Source organism: Engraulis encrasicolus, chromosome 5 (assembly GCF_034702125.1).
Source record: "Engraulis encrasicolus isolate BLACKSEA-1 chromosome 5, IST_EnEncr_1.0, whole genome shotgun sequence".
Lineage (NCBI taxonomy): Eukaryota > Metazoa > Chordata > Actinopteri > Clupeiformes > Engraulidae > Engraulis > Engraulis encrasicolus.
The window spans coordinates 52,509,160-52,530,878 of record NC_085861.1 but is presented as its reverse complement, the minus strand read 5'-3'; the positions used below and the strand labels follow the sequence as shown (position 1 = coordinate 52,530,878).

Here is a 21,719-nt window from a genome sequence, read left to right as displayed (position 1 = left end):
CCGATGTTACATGTGTGCACACATGAATCAACTGTAATACCCTTACGGTCACTTCCTAATGCTTTCCCCTCATTCTGTTACCGTGGGACTACATCTAACCAATAGCCTACAGAGTCTGTAGGATGTATTTACTCCAGGAGGAAAATGCGAAGGAAATTCAAAATCGTAATTCAAATCGTTTTTAACAAAAACGGATATCGTTTAAAAAAAAATAAAAAAAGTAAAAAAAAAAAAATTTTTTTTAATTATTTTTTTTTTTTTTTTACATTTTCGTAAACTATGGCGGCCAAATTTAAACTATGGCGGGCCGCCATAGTTTCCTCAATGTATGGGAAACACTGTGACACCACCAGTTGTGCAACACAGGCCATGAATAACGGTGGTGACGGTGAACGTTTTTCTTTGGATTACACTGTTAGTATCCACAATATTCGATAGTGCAGTATTTTGCAGTTTGCACAATACATTGTGTCTAAAATGCTGCACACAACAAAGGCATGGTGTGTTTTACTGGGTTGTGTTAGCTGGTCTGCAGGTTCTGGCTCCCTATGACTCCAGAAAACCTGTACAAATGGCTGATGTCATTTCTGATGAGTCATTATCTTGGTGGAGCACGAGACGGTCGTTTGGTGCACACGCTGTGTGTAGGCCTACGTGTGTGCGTAAACTTACTTGGGAGACGGACTTCATAGTGAATTCATCGCTGGATCAATCAGGTGGAAGATCTGCACAGACAGATTTTTTTAAAGTTTCTATCGCCAAACAAGCACATTCAAACGCCTATTCGCGACGCCATACAACCACGATACTCAATACTCTACCGTTTAGGCCTGATAATGATGGCACGCGCCGTCACATTAATACACGAAGAATTTCGCCGCGCACTAGGCCTACCAGTCGAGTGCAAATTTAAGCGGATATACATTCACCTGCTCACTGTGTGTAATGCTTTTATAACTTACATTAATAACAACGTAATTAAATAGGCCTAATATCACACCAACATTAGGCCTAGGGCTAGCTGAATTAAAGTTTAACGTAAAGATGGCGTAGGCCTACTTACGGATGACAAGCCATTATCCTACGATGCAAATGTCTGCATTAGATGTAACAAAGAACGTTTAATCTCTGGTAGGTCTACACTGCTGAGAAGTGTGCCATACGAAGCTTACACGTGTGAATATGTATATTTTTAAAACACCTTACCCGGGCCCTAGGCCAACATTGGACCCACACTTGAATTTCACCTAATGCTAGCCGTCTTTATGGTCTGGAAAACAAAATGGTGTCACATGACCTTTCCTGTGCTTGCCTTCACGAGAGGGGATGATGCTGAAAGGGGAAATTGAGGGTGTGTTTTGTTGTGGTAATGAAATACAATTTACCGGTAACCACTTTATGCTGACCTTTTATACATTGTATGGAACATGCAGTTATTGTAGGCTAGATTTTAAAAAGATACAAAAGGGCGATGTAGTAAATTGTTATAATCATATTCCTAGGCCTTCATCCAGGATGGGCAACTTGCATGATAAGGAGGGCCACATTTTTTCATTGCCACGGTGCCACCATCGGAGGCCCGCATGATCAGTGATCTGACTGCATCTTGTAGAGTTTGGGCTGCCTTTGGTTGCTCACTGACTACCGAAGCCTATGGTTTAGAAGTGTTAGGAGTGTTCTATCAGCTAAAAGTATAATGACAATTAATTTATTCAGTAGTGGTTTAAAAAAAAATCTGTCCATTACTTTTCATTATTTTTTTAAGGTCTGCACTGAGTGAGGAGGCGGTCTGCATGTGACCCCAGTTGCACATCCCTGGCCTATATGTTCTGGCTTTGTTTTGATGACTTGCATTCCTTGATGATCAGAAGACCTCAGGTGAACAGCCCTCACAGAGGACCTAATCAGAATAATCAAGTCAAGATGTAAGTTTAAAATTTCATTTTAAATGACTTTTTTTAAAGATGACATCGAAACTACAATGCTCATAATAACATCTTGGTGTGTAAAGATGTCTTGCCTGGGTAAGATTCTGGACCAGACAAGAAGGCAGAGCTCTCCAGGATTTGACTGACCGTTCAAATTAATCTCAAAATGTGTTCAGGCTGACAGAAGGGAACAGAAGGGGACATGAGAAGAGGATTTTGGAGTATGGGCAGCAACACAGCATACTACTCAGGAGCGTAGCGATAGGGAGGGTGAGAGGGGCACTTTCCCCTGTGCCCAGGGCCCTCCTGCGTTGGTGGTGGGGGCCCTATTATGAGCTTGGCAAGCTGTATAGGGGGCCCTATAAGTGTCTTGCCCTGGGGCCCTTGATGCTGGTTGCTGTTATTAATCAAGAGGGCTTGCCTCCTGCACGTCATAGAGAAGGCCAACTGTGTAAACCTACCAGCCCGGTGGAGGATCCCGATACCTCCACACCATAGTTTTCCCACCAACTGATGGCGCTGTTGAAACACTGATGTAATCCTCCAGTACTCTTACACAAGCCTTTTTTGCATCCCTCGAGCCAAAGGCAACAGCATCAGCTTCCAAACCTCTTTTGTCGTTTACCAGTGCTGTTCAGCCAGTGCCGCAGGACGAGGCAGCACCCCAACCTGCAGGTCACATGCACAGTCCACTCAGGGATCGAAATCGTGAGTCACTCACAGATCCAGCTCATCATGTTAAGCACAGGTATGAGATACTCTACTGAGCTAAAGTTCTAGGCCGATAGCTCATCGCAACTACATTTGTACAAGGCTTCGAGAGGGAGGTTTACTAACATTCTATCGCTGAACTCTGCTATAGGCCAGTCAATCTAGCTCTAAAAAAGGTAAAAGTTGGAGATTTCTCATTCATTTTTCCATAGGGTGACATTATATAGGAGGTACTAGGTGAATAGGATACAATTTTAAACTATGACATATTCATTTGAAACTTTCACAGGTGTTAAACCCACATTAGGGCAAATATTGTTTGTATTGCAAGTTTTCTGAAATATGATAGATATGCAAATTAGGTAATATTTACTGAAATATGTGATAAAATCAGTGGTAACAGACCAAACATAAACAAATTGGATTAGTAATGGTTCATACATTTTTGATCCTTCAACCCCTCTGTGTCACATATTAAAAATGTACCCTCATCAATTTAGTGAAACATACTTTTTCAGAGGTCAAATGTAGCAGGTTTTACCCACTGAATGGCATAATGTATTGGAAATCTGCTACTTCTGACCTTTAAAAAAGTTAGATTTTTCATATGTGATGTAGGGTGGATGAAGTATCAATAAATAGTGTGAATCTTTACTTTTGCAATTTGTATGGCATCCGCATGCATTTGTAAGGCAATATGGCATCTGTTACACTCACACCCCAGACTCAGCTTGCATCCCGGTTAGCCTCAAGTTGTGTTTGGGGAACTAAAAGGAGGTACTAAACCATTCAAGCAAACACTGCTAATTACACATACTATACTCATTTTGTAAGTTGGGTTGTCTACATCCCAAGTGCCCTCTTATTTCTGCATTCTCATGGATGAATATTAGGCCTACCTAGTTCTTCAGCTCTAGGAAACACATGCTTGACAAATCTCATATTGTACAGGGCTTTTTTTTGTCTCCCATCACAGTCTTTGACATTCCACTCCTCAAACCACTCAGTTGAACATGCTCATCAGGGCCTTCCAGGCTCTACCTTCTCAGGTAAGAACAGCCAGTTAGAATGGCCACGCAGTACTAAGACTAGAGTCTTGACCAATTAATAGATCAGTGTCTAGTGATACAGTACAGTAAGTAGGCCTACGACTGACCCTTTTGTCTGGCTTTCAACAAATACATTAACATTTGTGGGGATTACAAAGTCTTGTATGCCTATGGCATGGTTATCTAAATGCTGGGGCACTAGTTGGGTTTACACCAGCTGGGCATCTGAGTTCAGTTGCTGCATTCTTAGCATTCTGAAGAGCTGAAGACTTTGAGAAGATTGGGTTATGAGTTTGATTTAGCTTTTAGCCTACTGGGAAGTTGAGTTTGATACCCTGGCCTAGAGGTAGGCCTACCATGCTCAGTGTAGCCTACAGTGCCCTTAGGACATGCTGATCTATTCTTTAGTATTAGTAACAAAGACGTTTACATTTGTGGGGATTACCAACACGCTTATGCTTGGTGCTGCACATTTGTAGGGCAGCAGGTGTAATGGCATGTAAAAAACCCCATCTAAATGCTTGGCCCATGATCATGTTGAACAGCGTGAGACTGGTCTGTCCAGGTTCAGACCCATCTGGGCACCTGAGCTTGGTTGTAAATAATGTCCTTGAAGTGCTTAAGACATAAGAAATGATGCTATATGTGCCATGGCTGAAGAAGCAGATCTTGTATGGCTTTTTTCCTTTATTAATCACAGGATAGCGAGAGAGAGACATTGGTTGGGAGCGAGAGTCAGGGAAGGTTCGGCAAAGGACCCAGGCCGGAATTGAACTCGGGTCGCCGCCGGTAGCTGTCCAATGCCCAGCTCTTAGAGCCATGGCCGGGCCTGACTGAAGCTGATTTTTTGATGTTTGCTGGTGATATGACGGACTCACATTTAATATTTGTTTGATTTTAGCCAGCTCATTGACTCCATAGAATAGATTGACTTCCATTCTGCACTAGCTCGCGATCGCCCCCCTCGGTCAAGCTGCAGTACCACCAGAAAGACTCATTGCGTGCGCAGCCGCAGCGCATGCTGGGATCACATTGGAGATTGTATGCATCCTAGACAGAATCTTTACAGCAGTCAAAACAGAAATTCAGAATAACTTTGCCAAGACCTAGCGCAACACAAGAATGTATATTTATTTTATATCGAGTCAACGCTCTCCGACAGCGTCCATCAGCAAGTTATTTTAATTTTATGGAAAACTTTTAACAAGATAGTCGAAGACTGAAATATTCATGTCATAATGTGCTGTAGAAAAGTTAACGGAGGTTAGTGAAACAGTTCTCAGTAGCCTACACAACCACTAACCTTTCTAAATTGTAATTTGTGCGTAGAGCTATTGGTATTTTAGGCTGACCGATTCAAGACTTACAAATGCAACTACCTGTATTCTGAGTCCAAGTTGTAGTTGTTGGTGATGTCATTCACATTTAGAAAAATACATTCATTCAGAATGGAAATAGTTTTGTTTGGTCGGTTTTAACTTTTTCTCAATCAGATGTGCGACATAGGTCTTTATTTTATCACATGCACGGTGCTCGACTAACGCAATTTGGGTGTTTTTGTGTTATAACGTTGCTGCTAACCAGCTTAAACTGCAGCATTTTGTACAGTAGGAGTGTTAATTAGCGTAGCATCGGCGAGTTTAGTCGTCTAGCTAAACATGAATAACTTGCTGAATATCGCGGATGAATGGCTTAACAGAGCATTGACACGACAACAGACAGCTCAATGAAGTAACTGTACAATTACAGTTAACGCAATCAGGTATTTAGCCAAACGGGGTTAACTAAACCTTCCAAAGGCAGCTGACTAGAACAGCTAGCAAGTGTTCAAAAAACAAGCTAATGTCGTCGGAACGACCTGTCGCTAATGGGGCCCCTGGCCTTCTTCGCGGACTGCGAACAAGATCCTACGGAAGTATTGTCAATTCCTCCTTGTCACCTGTGCGGCAGAAGCGCATCGAACATGAAGTGCAACCAGGAGAGACACTTCAAGGACTGTCTCTAAAGTATGGCGTTTCAGTAAGTAGCTTTTCAAGTTGCATACATACTGGATATGATGATTTTTCCTGATGAAAAAGGAATGCCTTTTACCTGAAATGCACAAGAAAGACACTCTCAGTCTGGGACAGGCATTTCTTAATTTTTTTGGGCTTTGCCAATCACGGCCCAGCGTTTTGTCTTTTACGTTTTAACCCTTGTGTTGTGTTCATAAGCTGCATAGCCCTGTGGTGTTCGGGTCATGTTTGACCCTTGAGAACAAAACTCAGCCATAAAATACCTAAAAACACTAGTTCTCATCAAATATTGCTTTTCATCTCATAGCTAACTTGGTAGGCTATGTATTCATATCCATGGAAATACTACTTTATTTATTCATCTTTTTGACTCTACAGGTATTTTATCTTACATTATGCAAATCGTTTTTGATGACCAAAACTATCAAAACCTGCATAAATACACTATTAATACGTCCTAAAGTGATACAATTAGTGATTATGTTGTCCATGTATTACAGCTGATATGAGAGCAACAACCCCCACATTTCTTTTTTTTAGTTTTTCTCTAATATGAAAAAATGTCATCAATAGTGACATTTGTGGAGTTCAGGTCAAAACCAACCCAAAGACATTTATAGCAGGATAAAGACCAAATGTCAACTAAATTAGTTTTTCAGTGCATAAAATCAATGTTTAAATATGTTGACTTGATGTTTTTCAATATTTATATGATTTTAGTGTGGTAGATATACAAAATAACAATTCTGTCAGAGTCACAGCTATTCTGCCAGTCTAATGCAAAGATATAGGAAATGAACACATGAAAAAAGCCACACTATTCATCTGAATCCACTATGCTATGAACATGGACCCTTATCTCATTGCCACATCAACTTTATGGAAAGTAAGCTTATATGAACAGTTCTACATGTTTGGGTGCCATTATGAATTTTTGATACGTTTTTTGGACAAAATAATGTGCAAAAAATTATTTTGCAAACAAATGTGCAAAAAATCTCATTATATAATGCAGAAATGGATTCCCTGACCATGAAAACATATGAGCAGACACCAGAAATACATCTGTACTCTTTTCACAACAGGAGATATGACGTATTGTAGTGTATGGGACTGTCCGGCGGCCATATTGGATTTGTAATATGAAAAAGCTGGCAATTTTTTTTAGGCAAGAAATATATTTTCCTCACCTTGAATCACCAAACTGAAGACAAAGGGCAACCAACAGCTTTTCAGAAATGCATACAACAACCAAAAATCTATGCCTGGTCAATTTTGACCCGAACACCACAGATGTAACTTTTTGGGACCTTTAAAATTTACTAAAATGATAAAGCATGATTGTGACTGAGGATTAGATGAAGCCTCATTTCAAGAAAATAAATGAAAGTGTGTTTTTTTCACACTAAAGCTTGAAAACTGGTCAAAAATGACCCGAACACAACAGAAGGGTTAAGTTGATGTTCCAACTGTGTCCGTGGCATGTCATTTTTCCGACGCCTCTTTGATCCGACGCGTCAATATTCCGAAAATTTTCTATTGATCCTACAGCCCATTAACTCGAAATAATTAAATTAAACCCTTTGCTAAAAAAAATGGCTAGTTGAACTTCTATTTGGCTGGTAAGAAAAAATATGCACGGCGCCATGTTTTTAGTCAGTTACATTGAGTTAATAAACGTGACTCACAGAGTCTTAATGTGAGAAGTTGTACGGCTCGTTTCTTCGCCTTCCACAATACATACTATTACACCTTTACATACTAGGCTATATAAACTTAAAAAAATATTTTTAAACTTCTGTTTAATTTTTCTTACTCAATCCGTTTCATTAGTTTTTCTTTCATTTCCACTGAAAACAGTGAATCACACCACATAAGCCAGACCTTTAACATAGCACTAACCAAACACATAGGCTACAGCCATCACCACAAACCGTCACATCCCCTAACACCCTCACTCAAACCTCACATACTGTAAGCCTACAGTAAGCTCATACCATGCGCAACAAAATGACAAGTAGCAATTTCGCCATGTCATGGAAATGTAAGCTTTCTTTGTTACTTCCATAGCGTCGGTAGTTTTTTTTTTTTTTTTCCACGTACTCGCGCACGTCCATGCAAGGTCTGCCCTTCTTTTCCGATGGCGTGGGCTTTCCGAATCAGCAACTACATGCAATTGTGCCAGGACTAAGACAATGTCAGACGACTTCTGACTGACAGCTACGCTCATAAACTGACAGGCACAGATCTCCTCATCTGTACTTCTCGGATTCGCAACCCCACCACTCCATTTTAACGTCTCTGTTACTATTACTAGCATTCACCGACACAGAACCTTGCCGTAACTACCACGGCATTCTTTATGGTAGCATGTCATTTTTCCGACACCCCGAAAATTTCTCATTAATCCTACAGCCCACTAACTCGAAATAACTAAATGAAACCTTTCGCGCCGACAGCTCAATGTTCCGACCAATGGCTGTTTGGGGTTGGTCATCATCCCAGGTCGTATGTCCTGCTTTTCCCGGTGCCAAGTAGACTTCAGCTGCATGCGCTTGCGACGAGCACATAGATGCCGTCTGAGTCGGTTTTGCTGTGCCCTTACCAAAACCACCCCTAAACATAACCTGTCATTAATGCAATGTTGCCAAGTTTTACAATTGTGCCCTACCCAAAACCATTCCTAACCCTAACCTGTCAGTAGGCTATTGCAATGTTTCTGAGTTTTAAATTTGTGCCTTGACCAAAACTTTCCCTAAACCTAACCTGTCACAGACGGCAGCATGACCACTGCGTAGGCTTCAGAGATGACGGTGATCTAAAGCAGCTTTTGGTCGGAACATTGGACTGTCGGGACAAAGAGTTTCATTTAATTGGTAAAAAGTTATCTGAGACTAAGTGCTGTAGGATCAATGGGAAATGTTCGGAACATTGACGCATCGGACCAATGGTGCGTCGGAAAAATGAGCGGACCCCTTCTTTATCACCCGTACAAAACCTACTAAATAGAAGTAACCCGCGCTAGTCATATTATTGAAACTGACTTCAGCGCGAGCTGTGAGCCGCGAGCCGTGAGCCGCTTTCAAAATCTCTCTGCTCTTCAAACAAACAGTGGCTAGAGCGCGCTGTGAAGCAGGCAGCCAATAGGTGTAAGGCTACGCTACCGTATAAATGACTAACCAATGGCTGTAGGCTACATCATGTCAAGTGTCCATGGGTAATTTAGGAAACCTTGCCGTCGTTGGGTTCATTATAGAAGCAGCGGTTTAGGCGTTCAATATTCCAGTCGGGCGCTACCAGCCAAATTGGCGCGTAGATCATTTTCTCTACTAGCCAAAATGAAATTTCACGCGCATTTGGTGGGTTGGCGGGTGTTAATTTAGAGCCCTGGTGCCTTGACCAAAACTTTCCCTAAACCTAACCTGTCACAGACAGCTGCATGACCACTGCGCATATCAGAGATGACGGTAATCTAAACTAAAGCAGTGTTTGGTCGGGACATTGGACTGTCGGGACAAAGGGTTTCATTTTATCGGGTAAAAGGTCTGTAAGACTAAGTGCTGTAGGATAAATGGGAAATTTTCGTAATATTGACGCATCGGACCAATGGTGTGTCAGAAAAACGAGCAGTCCCCCAATATTATAACTTAGCACACCTTAGGAGTCTTGTCCTTGTGTGTGCCCTCCATGGCGCTGTGTCAATAATGTTGCAAAGACAGCAAAGTTGATGTTTACACACAAGATGGAACTGCTGATTACACAAGACCAATCTGATGGCATATTTCATTTGTTTGCTTATTTTTGATAGATGGAAGACATTAAACGAGCCAACAGACTGTACACAAATGACTCCATATTCCTCAAGAAGTCCCTCTCCATCCCTGTGCTGTCGGCGTTGGATGCAGGCCTGTTCAGCAATGGAGAGGAGGTCTCGAATGAAGAAATATGTCAAGAACACTGTGTGGTCAAAGAGGATCCAGTCAAGAATGGAACAGTAGTGAGAGAATCCACACAAGAGTGCAGCCCATCAGATCTTTCACCCATGGATTATCTGAATCGAATTGACAGTTTGATCTCCCAGTCTAAACAAGCGGCCGCAAAGACGTGTGGAGAGGATAAAAGGTGAGTGAATTGATCAATTTGTGTGTTTTATGTTGTGGTGTCAGATGCAATTAAAAGAAATAAACTGTGTCCTCATATTGAAATTCTTTCTATTATCAAGCTTTTGGTCATACTGTATGGGCACGATTAGGGCATACAAACGAGTGCATTGACGTTTTTTTTTTAGTAGTAGACGTCATGACTCATGCTCTTAAGTTAATTAGTAATTAGTGATAATGTATAAGCAATGAATATGTTCTTAGATAATCCATTGAGCATTTAATTCAGGTTCCACTACCCTGATGTATGCTGCCATAAAATCGCTGCTGGCCCTATTACAGTTTTTCGTTTCCAGCACCTTTGATCATGAATGTGATGTAACTTCTTCCCTGGTCTCAGACAGAAGCCACACACACCATGATCCCTCCTTTACTCACCTGGTTGAGAATATGTTTGTTTTTGCTTTACAGGTATGAAACAGAAGACCCACCTCACACTATCAGAAGGTCTCGAAGCCAAATGTCATCCTCTCGCAGCCGGCCAGCTCCCTCACATGCACGGCAGTCTCAGAACTTAAGTGGAGCTCTTCCACTCACCATCACCAAACGCACTAAGAAACTACAGGAGAGGGAGGATGAGATTTTTCAGCTGTAACCTTTCCATTGACACATTTTTTAAAATCTTCCACGTTTTTTTTGTCCGACATTAATGGTGTTGCCCAACCTTTCTGCAGTGAAGCAAAGTACAGAAGGTCACATTTACATGTTATATCTTAAGTCATGTAGTTGGGTAGTAGAGATGTAGCAAGTTGATGATTTGTGTCAAATTGAGCAGATTCTCTACAAAAGATAAGTTTTAATAGTAGTGGAGAAAGTTTGTAGTGTCAAGCCTGGTTTTGCCATACCATTGTATTCATTTCATTTGCACAGATGATATAGAACTACCAAATTGATAAATGTTTAGTGGAGGGAGCAGTGAACTCTGTTGAAATTTCAAACACACATTCTGACTTCTACAAGCGCTAATATTTGTTGTTCACGACATTGAAAAACAATTACTGGTGGGACGGGTGAAATCTGTTGATGTTCAAAATGTGTAACCCCCTCGCTCAATCCTCCTCAATTTGCTGATTAGCCAATTTTCTGACTAATCTCCTCCCAGAAGTCAAGTTCCACACCCTTTGTAAGAAATGATTTATTACTGTTACTATTATTATTTAATTGTTGAATATTTGTATTTAGTTTGAGGAGATGGTAAGATCAGGCTATGAAGTGCCTGCCACTACACCCTCCTTATGTGTTCATTTAAGTACTGTTCTCCAAAGACCTACGCCATTTTATAAATGTGTGACCTCTCAGCTCTGTAATGCCACAAAGCCAATTGTAAGGATGAAAGTGATCGTATGGGCACAGTTTACATACATGTTATATTGGCAACAAAATATTGACTTATTGTTCCCTGATGAGTTCACACCAAGTAAACAAAATTGTGTCTGAGAACACATGTAGCTATTGTTTATCAGTGTTTTCCAAACTGTGGTACCTAAAAGAATGCAAACTATGTAGTCTGGCCAACCAATGCATAGACGTACAATGCGGCAGAAGTGCAAACGCAATTTGGTTCAATACAACTTTCCCCTGCCTATGTACTCCACTGCTATATGGAGGCTTTACATGTCATGTCTGGAGATGAAATGCGTCAAAGGGGTACACAATGTTAAACAGTTTGGGAAGCACTGATTTATGTAATGTGAGATTGGACCAGCCATTATGTGGTTAGTTTGATTGAATGACCACTTCAGTGCTAACAGAACAAGAGTCTGACATATCTGCTGTCCTATTTATTATTAATTTATTTATTAGTTTTACATTAAAATGGTCCATGATTGGCCATTTTTTCTTGTCACGAGAAAAAAAAATGATGTAGCATATAATAACCCTATAATGTTGTTTTATTTATTAGAACACACAATCATAAGCTTAGTGCATTCTTTGGATGATTAAGTCACTGTTTTTAGTTTTTTTCTAATGTGAATGAAATGTAATTTTTCTGTACATGTAGTCCTACAAACAGCGTGTTGGTAGCTAAACTATGTAAAAGCTATGTTCCTTGTTTGTACCTTGTGCACTGGACTGTTTTGTTGGGAGGTAGAGATGTATCAAGTTTATAATAGATAATGTATGTGAAATTGAGCTGATTCTCTACAAAAGATAAGCCTTGTGGAAAAAGCTTATAGTGTCAAGCCAGGGTTTACCATCCCATTGTACCAATTTCATTTGCACACAGGGTCTGAAACTGCATTCTTTAGATGAGTAAGTCACTGTTACTTTTAGTTGTTTTTTTTTCTTTTGTAAAAATGTAATTTTATGAAACGTGTACAAACAGATCGTGTCAGTTGCTAAACATGCTGTATGTTCCTTGTTTGTACCTTGTACACTGAACTGTTTTATCCCAAAATGACTCCACATACTTTTTTGTCAAGACCTAAAATGGGGAGTGCACATTTCAAAGAAGTGACACCCCCAGAGAGGTGATATTTAACTAGTTCCAAATCTACCATGATATGGTTAAGTACCTCATTAAGCTTAAAGAAACCCCCTCTACAACAGTTTGTTTAAGGGACTGGTTTAGCACAAACCTGTAACCTGTCACTTGATATCCCCGTACTGCCACTTTACTATGTAAAGGCAGAGCCAAGCACTTGATTGATGGAAACATGTTAAAAATAATAAATACAGTGCTGTTTCATTACAACGCTGTGACGGATTGTAATAATAAATTTGATTTATTTACATGAGAGACACATTTACTGATATCCTTTATATCGAATTTTCAGAAAATATGGCAATGACTCCTTGATGACGTCATTCGTTTATGGACAAAATGGAGTGAAGGTCAAGTTGAAAGGTTACATTTTGTTGTCCATACCTACTTCTCGGGATCCTATTTACTCCAAAAGTGTGCTAATTGTTATTGCCTTTCCTATTTATAAGAAAATATTCATAGGTAACAGCATTAAAAACGGTGAGTTTTGATGTGCCAACACCATTTTTTTCAGATTGTGGTGGCTCATTAAAGGTTTAGACTTTTTTATTTATTTATTTATTTATTTCATTTTATGCCATTATTTTTACAGGAACGTGAGAGAGCACAACATTGTAGGGTGGTCATGGGTTTCGATTAGGGCGTCAGACTTGTAGCCCAAAGGTTGCCGGTTCAACTCCCGACCCGCCAGGTTGGTGGGGGGAGTAATTAACCAGTGCTCTCCTCCATGACTGAGTAACCCTGAGCATGGTATTGTCCTGCCGTACTGTCCCCCTGGGGCGCCATTGAGACATAAAGGCAATTCATTGTGTGCAGTGTTCACTTGTGTGCTGTGTCGCAATGACAATGGGAGTTGGAGTTTCTCAATTCGGCTTTCAGATGTCTGGCTTTCGGCTTTCACATTGAAATGAATGGAAGAGAGATGGGGATGGATCAGGAAATTACCTTGAGTCAGGGTCAAACCCTGGTCCCCGGTGTAATGGTACAGCCCCTTAGCCCACCAGACTCCCCAAACTGTTATATGAAATGTATTCATTTGTTGGAAATGCAGCTACTAGTGCTGTCCATCCGCCCTGTGTTGACAGAATGTTCATGGAATTTCACAAGAGCTGCACAGTGTGAATGAGAATGAGCTCTGAAAGAAGATTGTTGGCAAACTGTTATCCTGTGTAAGGTGTTCTTGTGGAGGAAAGCTGTTCAATACATCTAACTGTTGTATTCAACAAGTATATAGTCTGGAGATGTGGGTATGGGTTTTTTGCTGCTTTTCAACACTGGTAAGCGAAGACTGCTGTGCCCTAGCTGAACACTAGAGGACATTGTTGACTCATAGTAATAATATAACCTGTTCTGATGGGCCTGTTTTACACCTTCGATTCAATGCATTCAAAGCAAGTGCAAGTTGCATCTGTTGACACAGACATTATACTGTACACATACTACATGCCACTGTTTTCTGCCTGAAACGGTAGTTAGCTGTCTGAGGACGTTGTTGCATTGCACTGTCTCCCATTCCTTGACCGTTGCCTCATAAATCGATTGTGTATTTTTTTAGTGTTCAATTCGCCTGGCTTTGCAATGACCCTGTCTGCCTGTCTCCCTGTCTGTCTGTGTTTCCACCCACAGTGTCTTTGCACTGTCTAGTGAGCGCAAAAAACACATCACATGCATCTAGTGTAACATTGAGCATTGCCATCTATGATTTCTCTTTTTAGTACTGTAGGTCGCTCACAACCAGTGGTAAACCCCTCAAATTTGTTTGGAAAGAGACAACGAGGATGCCTTCCATTAAGAATCCACTGTAATCTGTATGTTCAGTTATGAGTTGAAAAGAAGAGGTTCCAAACATAAAATGTTCAAACAAACATGAAATAGACATTAATGTTGTTTAAATCCCTTTTCGTAGCTTTATATCTACAAATAGTGAGATTTGGTGGCAGTTATTTCTGAAGTTACATTTGATATAACACGAATATATATGTACATAATACATTATTTTACAACACAACACATCTGCACATGTACAGTACAGACTGAGCTGAGGTCTTTTGAGAGTTTCTCATTTGGGCAAGGATGTTCACCTCTCCAGATTGTCTCAATGCACAGCTCTTGCTTATCTAACAGTGTAAGCCACTTGTTAAAAAAGTAGTCCTTTTGTTTTGTGGTCTGGCGTTTTCATAACTTGCCCTCTTCCAAGAGTTTATTAAGGCCATTGCAGATGTTTGTGAGGTGGGGTCTGAAAGAACCATCTGGGTTGTACAGTTGTGTCAGTAGCTCTGTGTCAGAGTAGTGGTTGAAGACGTGGTTGATGCGTCCATGTGACTTTGGCGTGAGGTGCTTGTCCACAAGCTTCAGAAGCATGTCTCGACAGCTGGTCAGGATCTCAGACATTACAGTTTTCTCGAAGGTGAAGTCCACCTAAGCAAAATGGAGACAGAGGAAGTTGGTCAATACATTGCCAAGAGGGAGACATAGTTCTTCAGGGGATAATGGAAGTGAATGACCTTGTGTACAGAAGATGGAGGGTGTCTGACATCTTGCATCATTTTTTTTCTTTTTCTAATTATTTTAAATTGAAGGGATAGACATCTAGTTCTTAGGAGATTCTTTCAAATCAGGTTCTTGCTTAGGTGCTGTATCAGTCATAGTTTTGCGAAATATCATTAAGTAGCCTATCATTTAAAGTCCATTAAAAGTGTGACAAAAGTGTTTGCCATTTTCTCTCATGTAAGGTTTTAATTGTATTGGAATATTTTGTAAGTACACAGGATCCATTCAGAAAATGAAAGCGCTATATTTTAGATTTCACATGTCGGCCAGTAATACATGCCTAATTACTGTCTGTATAAGTGATTTATAAGATCTGTTAAGGGCCTATTAGGTCATACATTACATTAGCATAATTCATAGCCCCATAATGCAAGCTGCACCACCAGTGGCACGCTGTAATAGTCATTGAAAAGTCAACTACCATAGTACTACACTACTATGACATAACACAGGGCCTTTAGTAAAGTAATGCAGTGGTCATTGCCATTCTGGTAACAGCAAATTTATAAAGCTGTGTCTTAACAGGTTAACATGCGTCTTATGAGTCACTAATACAAACAGGAAGGTTGCATTAAAACATGTGAACCTTAAAATAAAATGTTACTCAGAGAATGCATCAGAGACAAATGCTTAATTACTGTACCTCATAGAAGCTAATAGCAGTCATGGCCCCCTGGTGTAGCTTCTTCTTGAAGTTCTGAGCTATTGTCAGCTCCTCTGGAGTGAAGCGGTTATGGCGGAAGAGGACGCCAACCTTGACAGCAATCTTAATGAGGTCCTTGATGACTTTCTGGGCCTCTGTTTTGTTCCCGCTGTACTCCTTGGAGACGCGGTAGAGCTCATCCAGGATCTCGCTGCTGGTGTCGTCGATGAACATCTGCACCACCGACTTGTTGGCCATCTGACTGAGGAGCTTCTTCTGGGCCTTCATGGCCATGTCCTTGGAGCTGAAGGCCTCCATTACTTCTCAGCCATTCACAAATGTGACATATGAGATATATGGAGAGAGAGAGAGAGAGAGTGTGTAAAACATGACTTGGTTTCTTGATTATTTACAGAATGTACAACCACTTGGAGAAAAAAAACAATGTGCACTTTTAGTTATAACATCAGTATGTGACTGTATGAGGCCAAGATTTTAATGTGACATCTCAAGTCTAACGTTTATTATGCTGTACTGTAGAAGGCTGGTGACCCTAGGGACCGCAGCGCTTCATCCCTCTTTAAAAGCCTGGCTCTTAAGGGATCGGGACGGCCTCGAGTGGCTCAACTGTGTATCCACAGCTCATAAACACCAGAGCCTTTTTCTGTACACATTGCATGTGTGTGTGGGCCAATAAACCACATTATTTTGTAGTGGCTGGGTGTTCAACTTGCAGCTCCATTAGGATGGACAAAACAGCATGGTATCAGGCCTGTGAGCAACAAGACTCCCATCACAACCTGGGACATGCAGATATCACAGCTGGCTATTCAAGTAGATACTGTACTTGAATTGATGTGTCTTTTTTTAAGGCTTTTTCAGTTCATGACCCTTAAATTCTTGTAAATGAATTGTCAATGGAAGAAGTAGGCTGAATTCATGGTCTTGCCACGGTGTCTTAACTTTTACTTTTTGTGCTTTAACAGGAAATACAATTCAATTGTCGAGATGGTCCATGGGCAGGCACAGAGCGGTTTGCAAGTGAAGACAAGCAGGTGAGAGTGCTTGGTTGATTGCATAGCTTTAGCAGGTTTGTACACGCACCGCCAGATTTCATCAAACGCGCACAAATATGTGAGTGTAGGATGTATGACTGAACTCAACCTTCCGAGTTGCCCTGACCATTTGTTAAAGAATGGAAAGTCCCCTCTCTCGGATGCCTTGACCAATCTGCTTTATACTGAATGAATTGTTATTTGGATTGCAAAAACACAGACGTTTACCGAAGACACAAGAACCCTGTACTCTGACATTTCTGAGGAGCATGCACGAAGTTGCATTCCTACTAACTGATGTAGTAACACTGTAAAAAAAACGATATCAGTGATAAATCATGACCACTTTTATAGTTAATTAACTCTTTATTTATTCTGTAAATAAAACAGCATGGTTTAACTTGAAATCACAAGTTTACAGTACTAGTGGCCTCAGATTTAAATCTTTATTGTAAGTTGTATGGAGTTGTGTGTGTTGTGTGAACACAAAGGTGCAATTGAAAGCTTCACACAACTTGGAATTCTGAGGCAGCTGGTAAACTTGTGATATTTTTTTACAGGTGTACTGTACATGCATTCAGTATATCCTTCCCTTTTCCTTAGGACGAGAGGTTCATTTGAATGCAAGGCAGATTCAAGATCAATGTCTTGAGTAAAGATAATGATGACAGGGGGACGATGCTATGGCTATTTAACAGTCTGCAGTGTATGTCACTCCGATTCTGCGGCCGTTATCCAATTACGACTTCAGAGCTGTGCAGTGCAATCCGTCAATTTCCCCGCTCCATTAGAATGAACTTGTGCTGGAAACTGTAATCCGCTAATGTAATACAGAATCCTAAACAAGCTGCACACTCAATACACGCTGAGTTTAATTATCTGCACTGTGCTGCATTGTGCTAACCAGACATCTGCTGTTGGCATCTGTGATGGCCTTTCCTAAATACAGGGAATATATATAGAAGGAAAACGAGTTAAGATGTTAACATGACTCTAAACCAACATTCACCATTTCTGTGCCCAGAGATGTAATGAAGTAGAATAAGAAGCACTAGTAGTATGCTATTACAAGGTTGCAGTAGTTTAATATTCTACTACTTACACCTATTACATCTGTAACAGTACTTATATTTTATACATCTCTGGCTGTGCCAAGAGTGCCATTTCAACACAATTGACAAAGCAGGCTATGCAAATGCTGTTGAACATACGTTAAGGCCTTCGGCTACATGGCCACATTTAAATGTTATGAGATGCAGTATATCTCTTACAAGTATCTCAGAGCAGGAACAAAAATCGGTAAAACAAATGTAAACAGCAAAACAAGTGAAAGAGAACATCAGGCAAGTGTGGACAGCCGCTGCACAGTGACCGAGCCCTGTGATTGGCCAATGACAAACGGGCAAGGTAAATATTTAGCATTCCACAGATGACTGCCGCGTGCAACCCTCAGGGGGCAGCCCAGAGAGGTGCAGCCTTTTCACAAGGGGCTTTACGGGATATAACACTATAGGCCCATTGACACCCCCCCCCTCCCCTCCCCGGCCCATCAGCAGGGCCGCTGACAGTTTTGACCGGGCCTGGGACAAAGGCATCTGAAAGGCTCCTGAACTCAACACATTCTATGTAATGGAGATTCAAATATGGGGCCCCCACCTCTCCCTGGGCCCTGGACCACTGACCCCTTTTGCCCCCCTAGTCAGCTTCCCATCGGCCTAGTCATTGATAGTCGCATTGTGCCCGAGCCTGAGGGCGCCAGAGGCACGAGCCTGAGGGCGCCAGAGGCACGAGCCTAGTTGTCATCTCTGGAGAGCCCTGTCTCAAGACAAAAAGCTGGGTGTCACTGGAGCTACTGGCTCCAACCACAGCTGTCTGTGTCGTCTTACTCTGTAGGTTCCTAATGAATGTATTTATTATTTTATTAAATTCTGTTTCTTGTAAGGATGAGTGATTCTGAGTGCTGAACAAAGGAAAGTACTCTACTTATTCTCTACTCTACATAGGTTGTGGTATCGTTGCTGGTTTGTATTTCCTTGTGTGTGCGTGTACTCACAGTATGGCCATTGCTGTCTATACGCTGGGGAATTGCAGCATTGCCTCTCACAGTCGTCCGTTGTGGCAGCTATGCTATTGCTTGTTACCTGTGTGTGTTTGAGCAGCCGAGATAGTGCACCTGAGAGAATGTTTGCATAGTAGAGTATCCCTCCCGGGTTTCACACCAGCCATTAATATCTTTAGTTTTGGCAGTTTTCGATTCCGGCACACCACTCTAATGTCTAGAAAAGGAACTGAAATTGGTATCGATGTCTGTTAAAGTGTGTGTGTATGTCTGTGTGTGTCATTTGTTTGGGGACTTTACACCGCTGCAGAGCCACATTTAATGTAATGTCCCTTTTAAAGTTTCTTAAAGCTGATGAAACCTATCTAATTTGTCCTACTTCAGCATTGGATGGAGGGAAAGTCTATGGCTAAGTTGGATTGTGCAATTTCAAATGGCGCCCTTGCACTTGGTTTCCCAAGTATGTCAGCACGGCAAGCCACCCCGCCGTACCTGTTCCAGCTTGACTTGAAATAGCAGCTTCCCTCTGAACACAGACAGTGGGTCAGAGAAGTTGTACAGCGGAAAGAATTTACACTGGAAACAGCTGTTCCATGTTCTCTGGTGTAGGTGGTGGTGGAGGTGTACTTTATCAAAAAAGGAGAAGCAACAACACAAAAGCTAACAACGCTCTTCTCAGCTCTAAAGCAATACTGGAAGCAAACTGAGCACATGCTGTGATCTGACAGTGCGCGTATGCAATACAACTGAAAGCCATGAGTGGACCGGATGTATTTGTTTTGCATTTGTGTGTTATGATGAAATTGAGAGCTGTAGTAGTATTGTAGGACACAGGCATGCTAAATCACTCCTCTTATTTGTGAACACAGTTTGAAGTGACACTAGGAGACAAATTCAAAACACACTTACCTGTTTCTGTGTGGTTCCCCTCCCTCCTCTCTTGTCAGATCACTGTTGCCGCGTTTGCACGTGGATCAGGTGATCAACATTAAGTACTGGTTCAATAGAATTCCACCTTCTGATTGGGCAAAAAAACAAACAAACAAAAACCCCTCCGTTCTGCTCCAGTCACAGTCAGTTAGTGCTCGCTACTCTGTTTCAAGATCATTTCAGTTGCACTTCCTTGAGGAACTAATTGTTGAAGACACACCCCTGGGTGTACATCTCTCTCTCTCTCTCTCTCTCTCTCTCTCTCTCTCTCTCTCTCTCTCTCTCTCTCTCTCTCTCTCTCTCTCTCTCTCTCTCTCTCTCTCTCTCTCTCTCTCTCTCTCTCCCTCTCTCTCTCTCTCTCTCTCTTTCTCTCTCTCTCTCTCTCTCTCTCTCTCTCCCTCGTTCACACTTTGCTGCTGACATAGTGTCTGTGCCTGTCCTGACAAGTGAAACTACCAGAAAGAATTCAGCTGTGATCCAGTGATGTGGAGCTTTGTAAAAGAGGAGTGCGTTGCCCTCTCTTTTTGTTACAGCTGGAATGCTTGGCCGCTGTCAGCAAAGGAGACGTACTCATTGCCCGCCATCTAAACTGTCCGGTGGCAGATAACATCTTTTGTTGACATTCAGTGTTTGTAACGTCTGATGGAGTTTCTGAGGTCACCGCTTCACAGAGAGTCCTCTCTGTGTAGTTGGGTGTTGCACTCCCATGTGCCTGTAGTGTGTAGTCTGAGTTCCCCTAAACTGTTGAGTAGAAGTGCCTGAGAACAGATGCCAGAAAACATTGCATTAATGCTTTTTAAGACATTGAAAGAACTCAAAATGAGTTTGTTTCTCCTTTAAAAGCAGTCTCAATAAGAATATGCCTTATTCCTGTTTGGCAACAATATTTGCTTCATCACATTTGCAATTACTAGCCACAGAACAAACATACTGTATGTTAGCAAGGGCATCAGACAGTACAAAATCTATACTGTCTTGTCTTGCGAGCCATATACGGGTGCTGACTCAGATGTACTGTCATTATCTGCCACGTATCTGAATGACAACCAGATGGACAGGGATGGGGACTGGGGATGGGGAGGTGTATTTAGCTCAACCCATAAAAGCCATCATCTGCCTCACTGGACCTGGCTCAGTGCCAGCGATTGTTTCCAGGTCAGAGGACAGAGGAGAGGTCAGCCTATGGCTCGCTTCAACAAATGGGTTTGGTCTCTTTGTTTACTTTTTCAGCCCTCTGAAAGGCCCATTCTAGAGCAGTCCACGGCTCTGCAACATTTCACCGCTGCTGTGTATATCTCATATGAACTGTTTTGTTTTGTTTGTTGTTTTACTTGCTGACTTTAGGGAATGATATGTGGAGATGTGAGTAAGGCAGCTGCCTGAATTAAGATCATCGCCGTGGTAACCGAGACTGACAGGAAGTGTAACTCTGGTGGTTTCCCGGTGTCTCCTCTCTTATCATGCAGTGACATCGCAGGCGGTTGCACGTGAGAAATGCTACTGCACTGGCTGGCTGTGAATAGAACATGAAGGCGGTTGTCACCAATATATAATAATTGTTGTCACTTGTTCGAGTTTGTCTCACTGATGGCGGCCACTCTGATGTTGATCAGTACACTGGTAGGAGGTAATGTAATGTGAAACAACAGTAACAAACTCAAACATATCCCCATTATGTCCTTGTTAGCAAAACTCAGGCTGTATTGAACTTGAATCTGATTGGTGCAAAGTAGATAGATAGGCTATTTCTATCTTTATATGTAGCCTATGTAATTACCCGCATATTATCCACTTTATAAGATAATAATGTGTTCCAAGCTGATATTTTTTGTGATTTGAAAATATATACATTTCATGCCTTTGCTTGGCGCTCTATCCCTTAAACGCCACTGTGAAATACACCGTAATGTGTGAATGGGAGATATTGTCGCAGAGGTCAGATGCAGTTTATTGTTTAACACAAGGTTTATAATATTACAACATGTCATCATGAAAATACATGAAATAACAATCTTTACCGTTTTCGTGTGAGATTAGTCAATTATTTTCTACTCAAAAGTTTTGCAATGTTGTAGAACACAGTATTCTGAATGAGAAAGTATGTATACGGCATATACAGTAGTGTAGTGTATAA

At 41.4% G+C, this 21,719-nt stretch overlaps 2 protein-coding genes across 2 annotated transcripts; one reads left to right on the top strand and one right to left on the bottom strand.

The window, feature by feature from the left end:
• The first annotated feature begins 4,725 nt into the window (after positions 1-4,725).
• Positions 4,726-11,616, top strand: lysmd1 (LysM, putative peptidoglycan-binding, domain containing 1). The gene is made up of 3 exons (XM_063198332.1): positions 4,726-5,707; positions 9,512-9,825; positions 10,275-11,616. The coding sequence occupies exons 1-3, from the start codon at positions 5,531-5,533 to the stop codon at positions 10,456-10,458; spliced, it is 675 nt and encodes a 224-aa protein (XP_063054402.1). The 5' UTR covers positions 4,726-5,530; the 3' UTR covers positions 10,459-11,616.
• Positions 11,617-13,111: 1,495 nt separating this feature from the next.
• On the bottom strand, positions 13,112-19,738 carry tnfaip8l2b (tumor necrosis factor, alpha-induced protein 8-like 2b). The gene is made up of 3 exons (XM_063199714.1): positions 19,565-19,738; positions 15,542-15,861; positions 13,112-14,766 (listed from the first exon to the last, which is right to left on the bottom strand). Exons 2-3 carry the CDS (start codon positions 15,857-15,859, stop codon positions 14,524-14,526), a joined length of 561 nt encoding a protein of 186 aa, XP_063055784.1. The 5' UTR covers positions 15,860-15,861; positions 19,565-19,738; the 3' UTR covers positions 13,112-14,523.
• Positions 19,739-21,719: the final 1,981 nt, after the last annotated feature.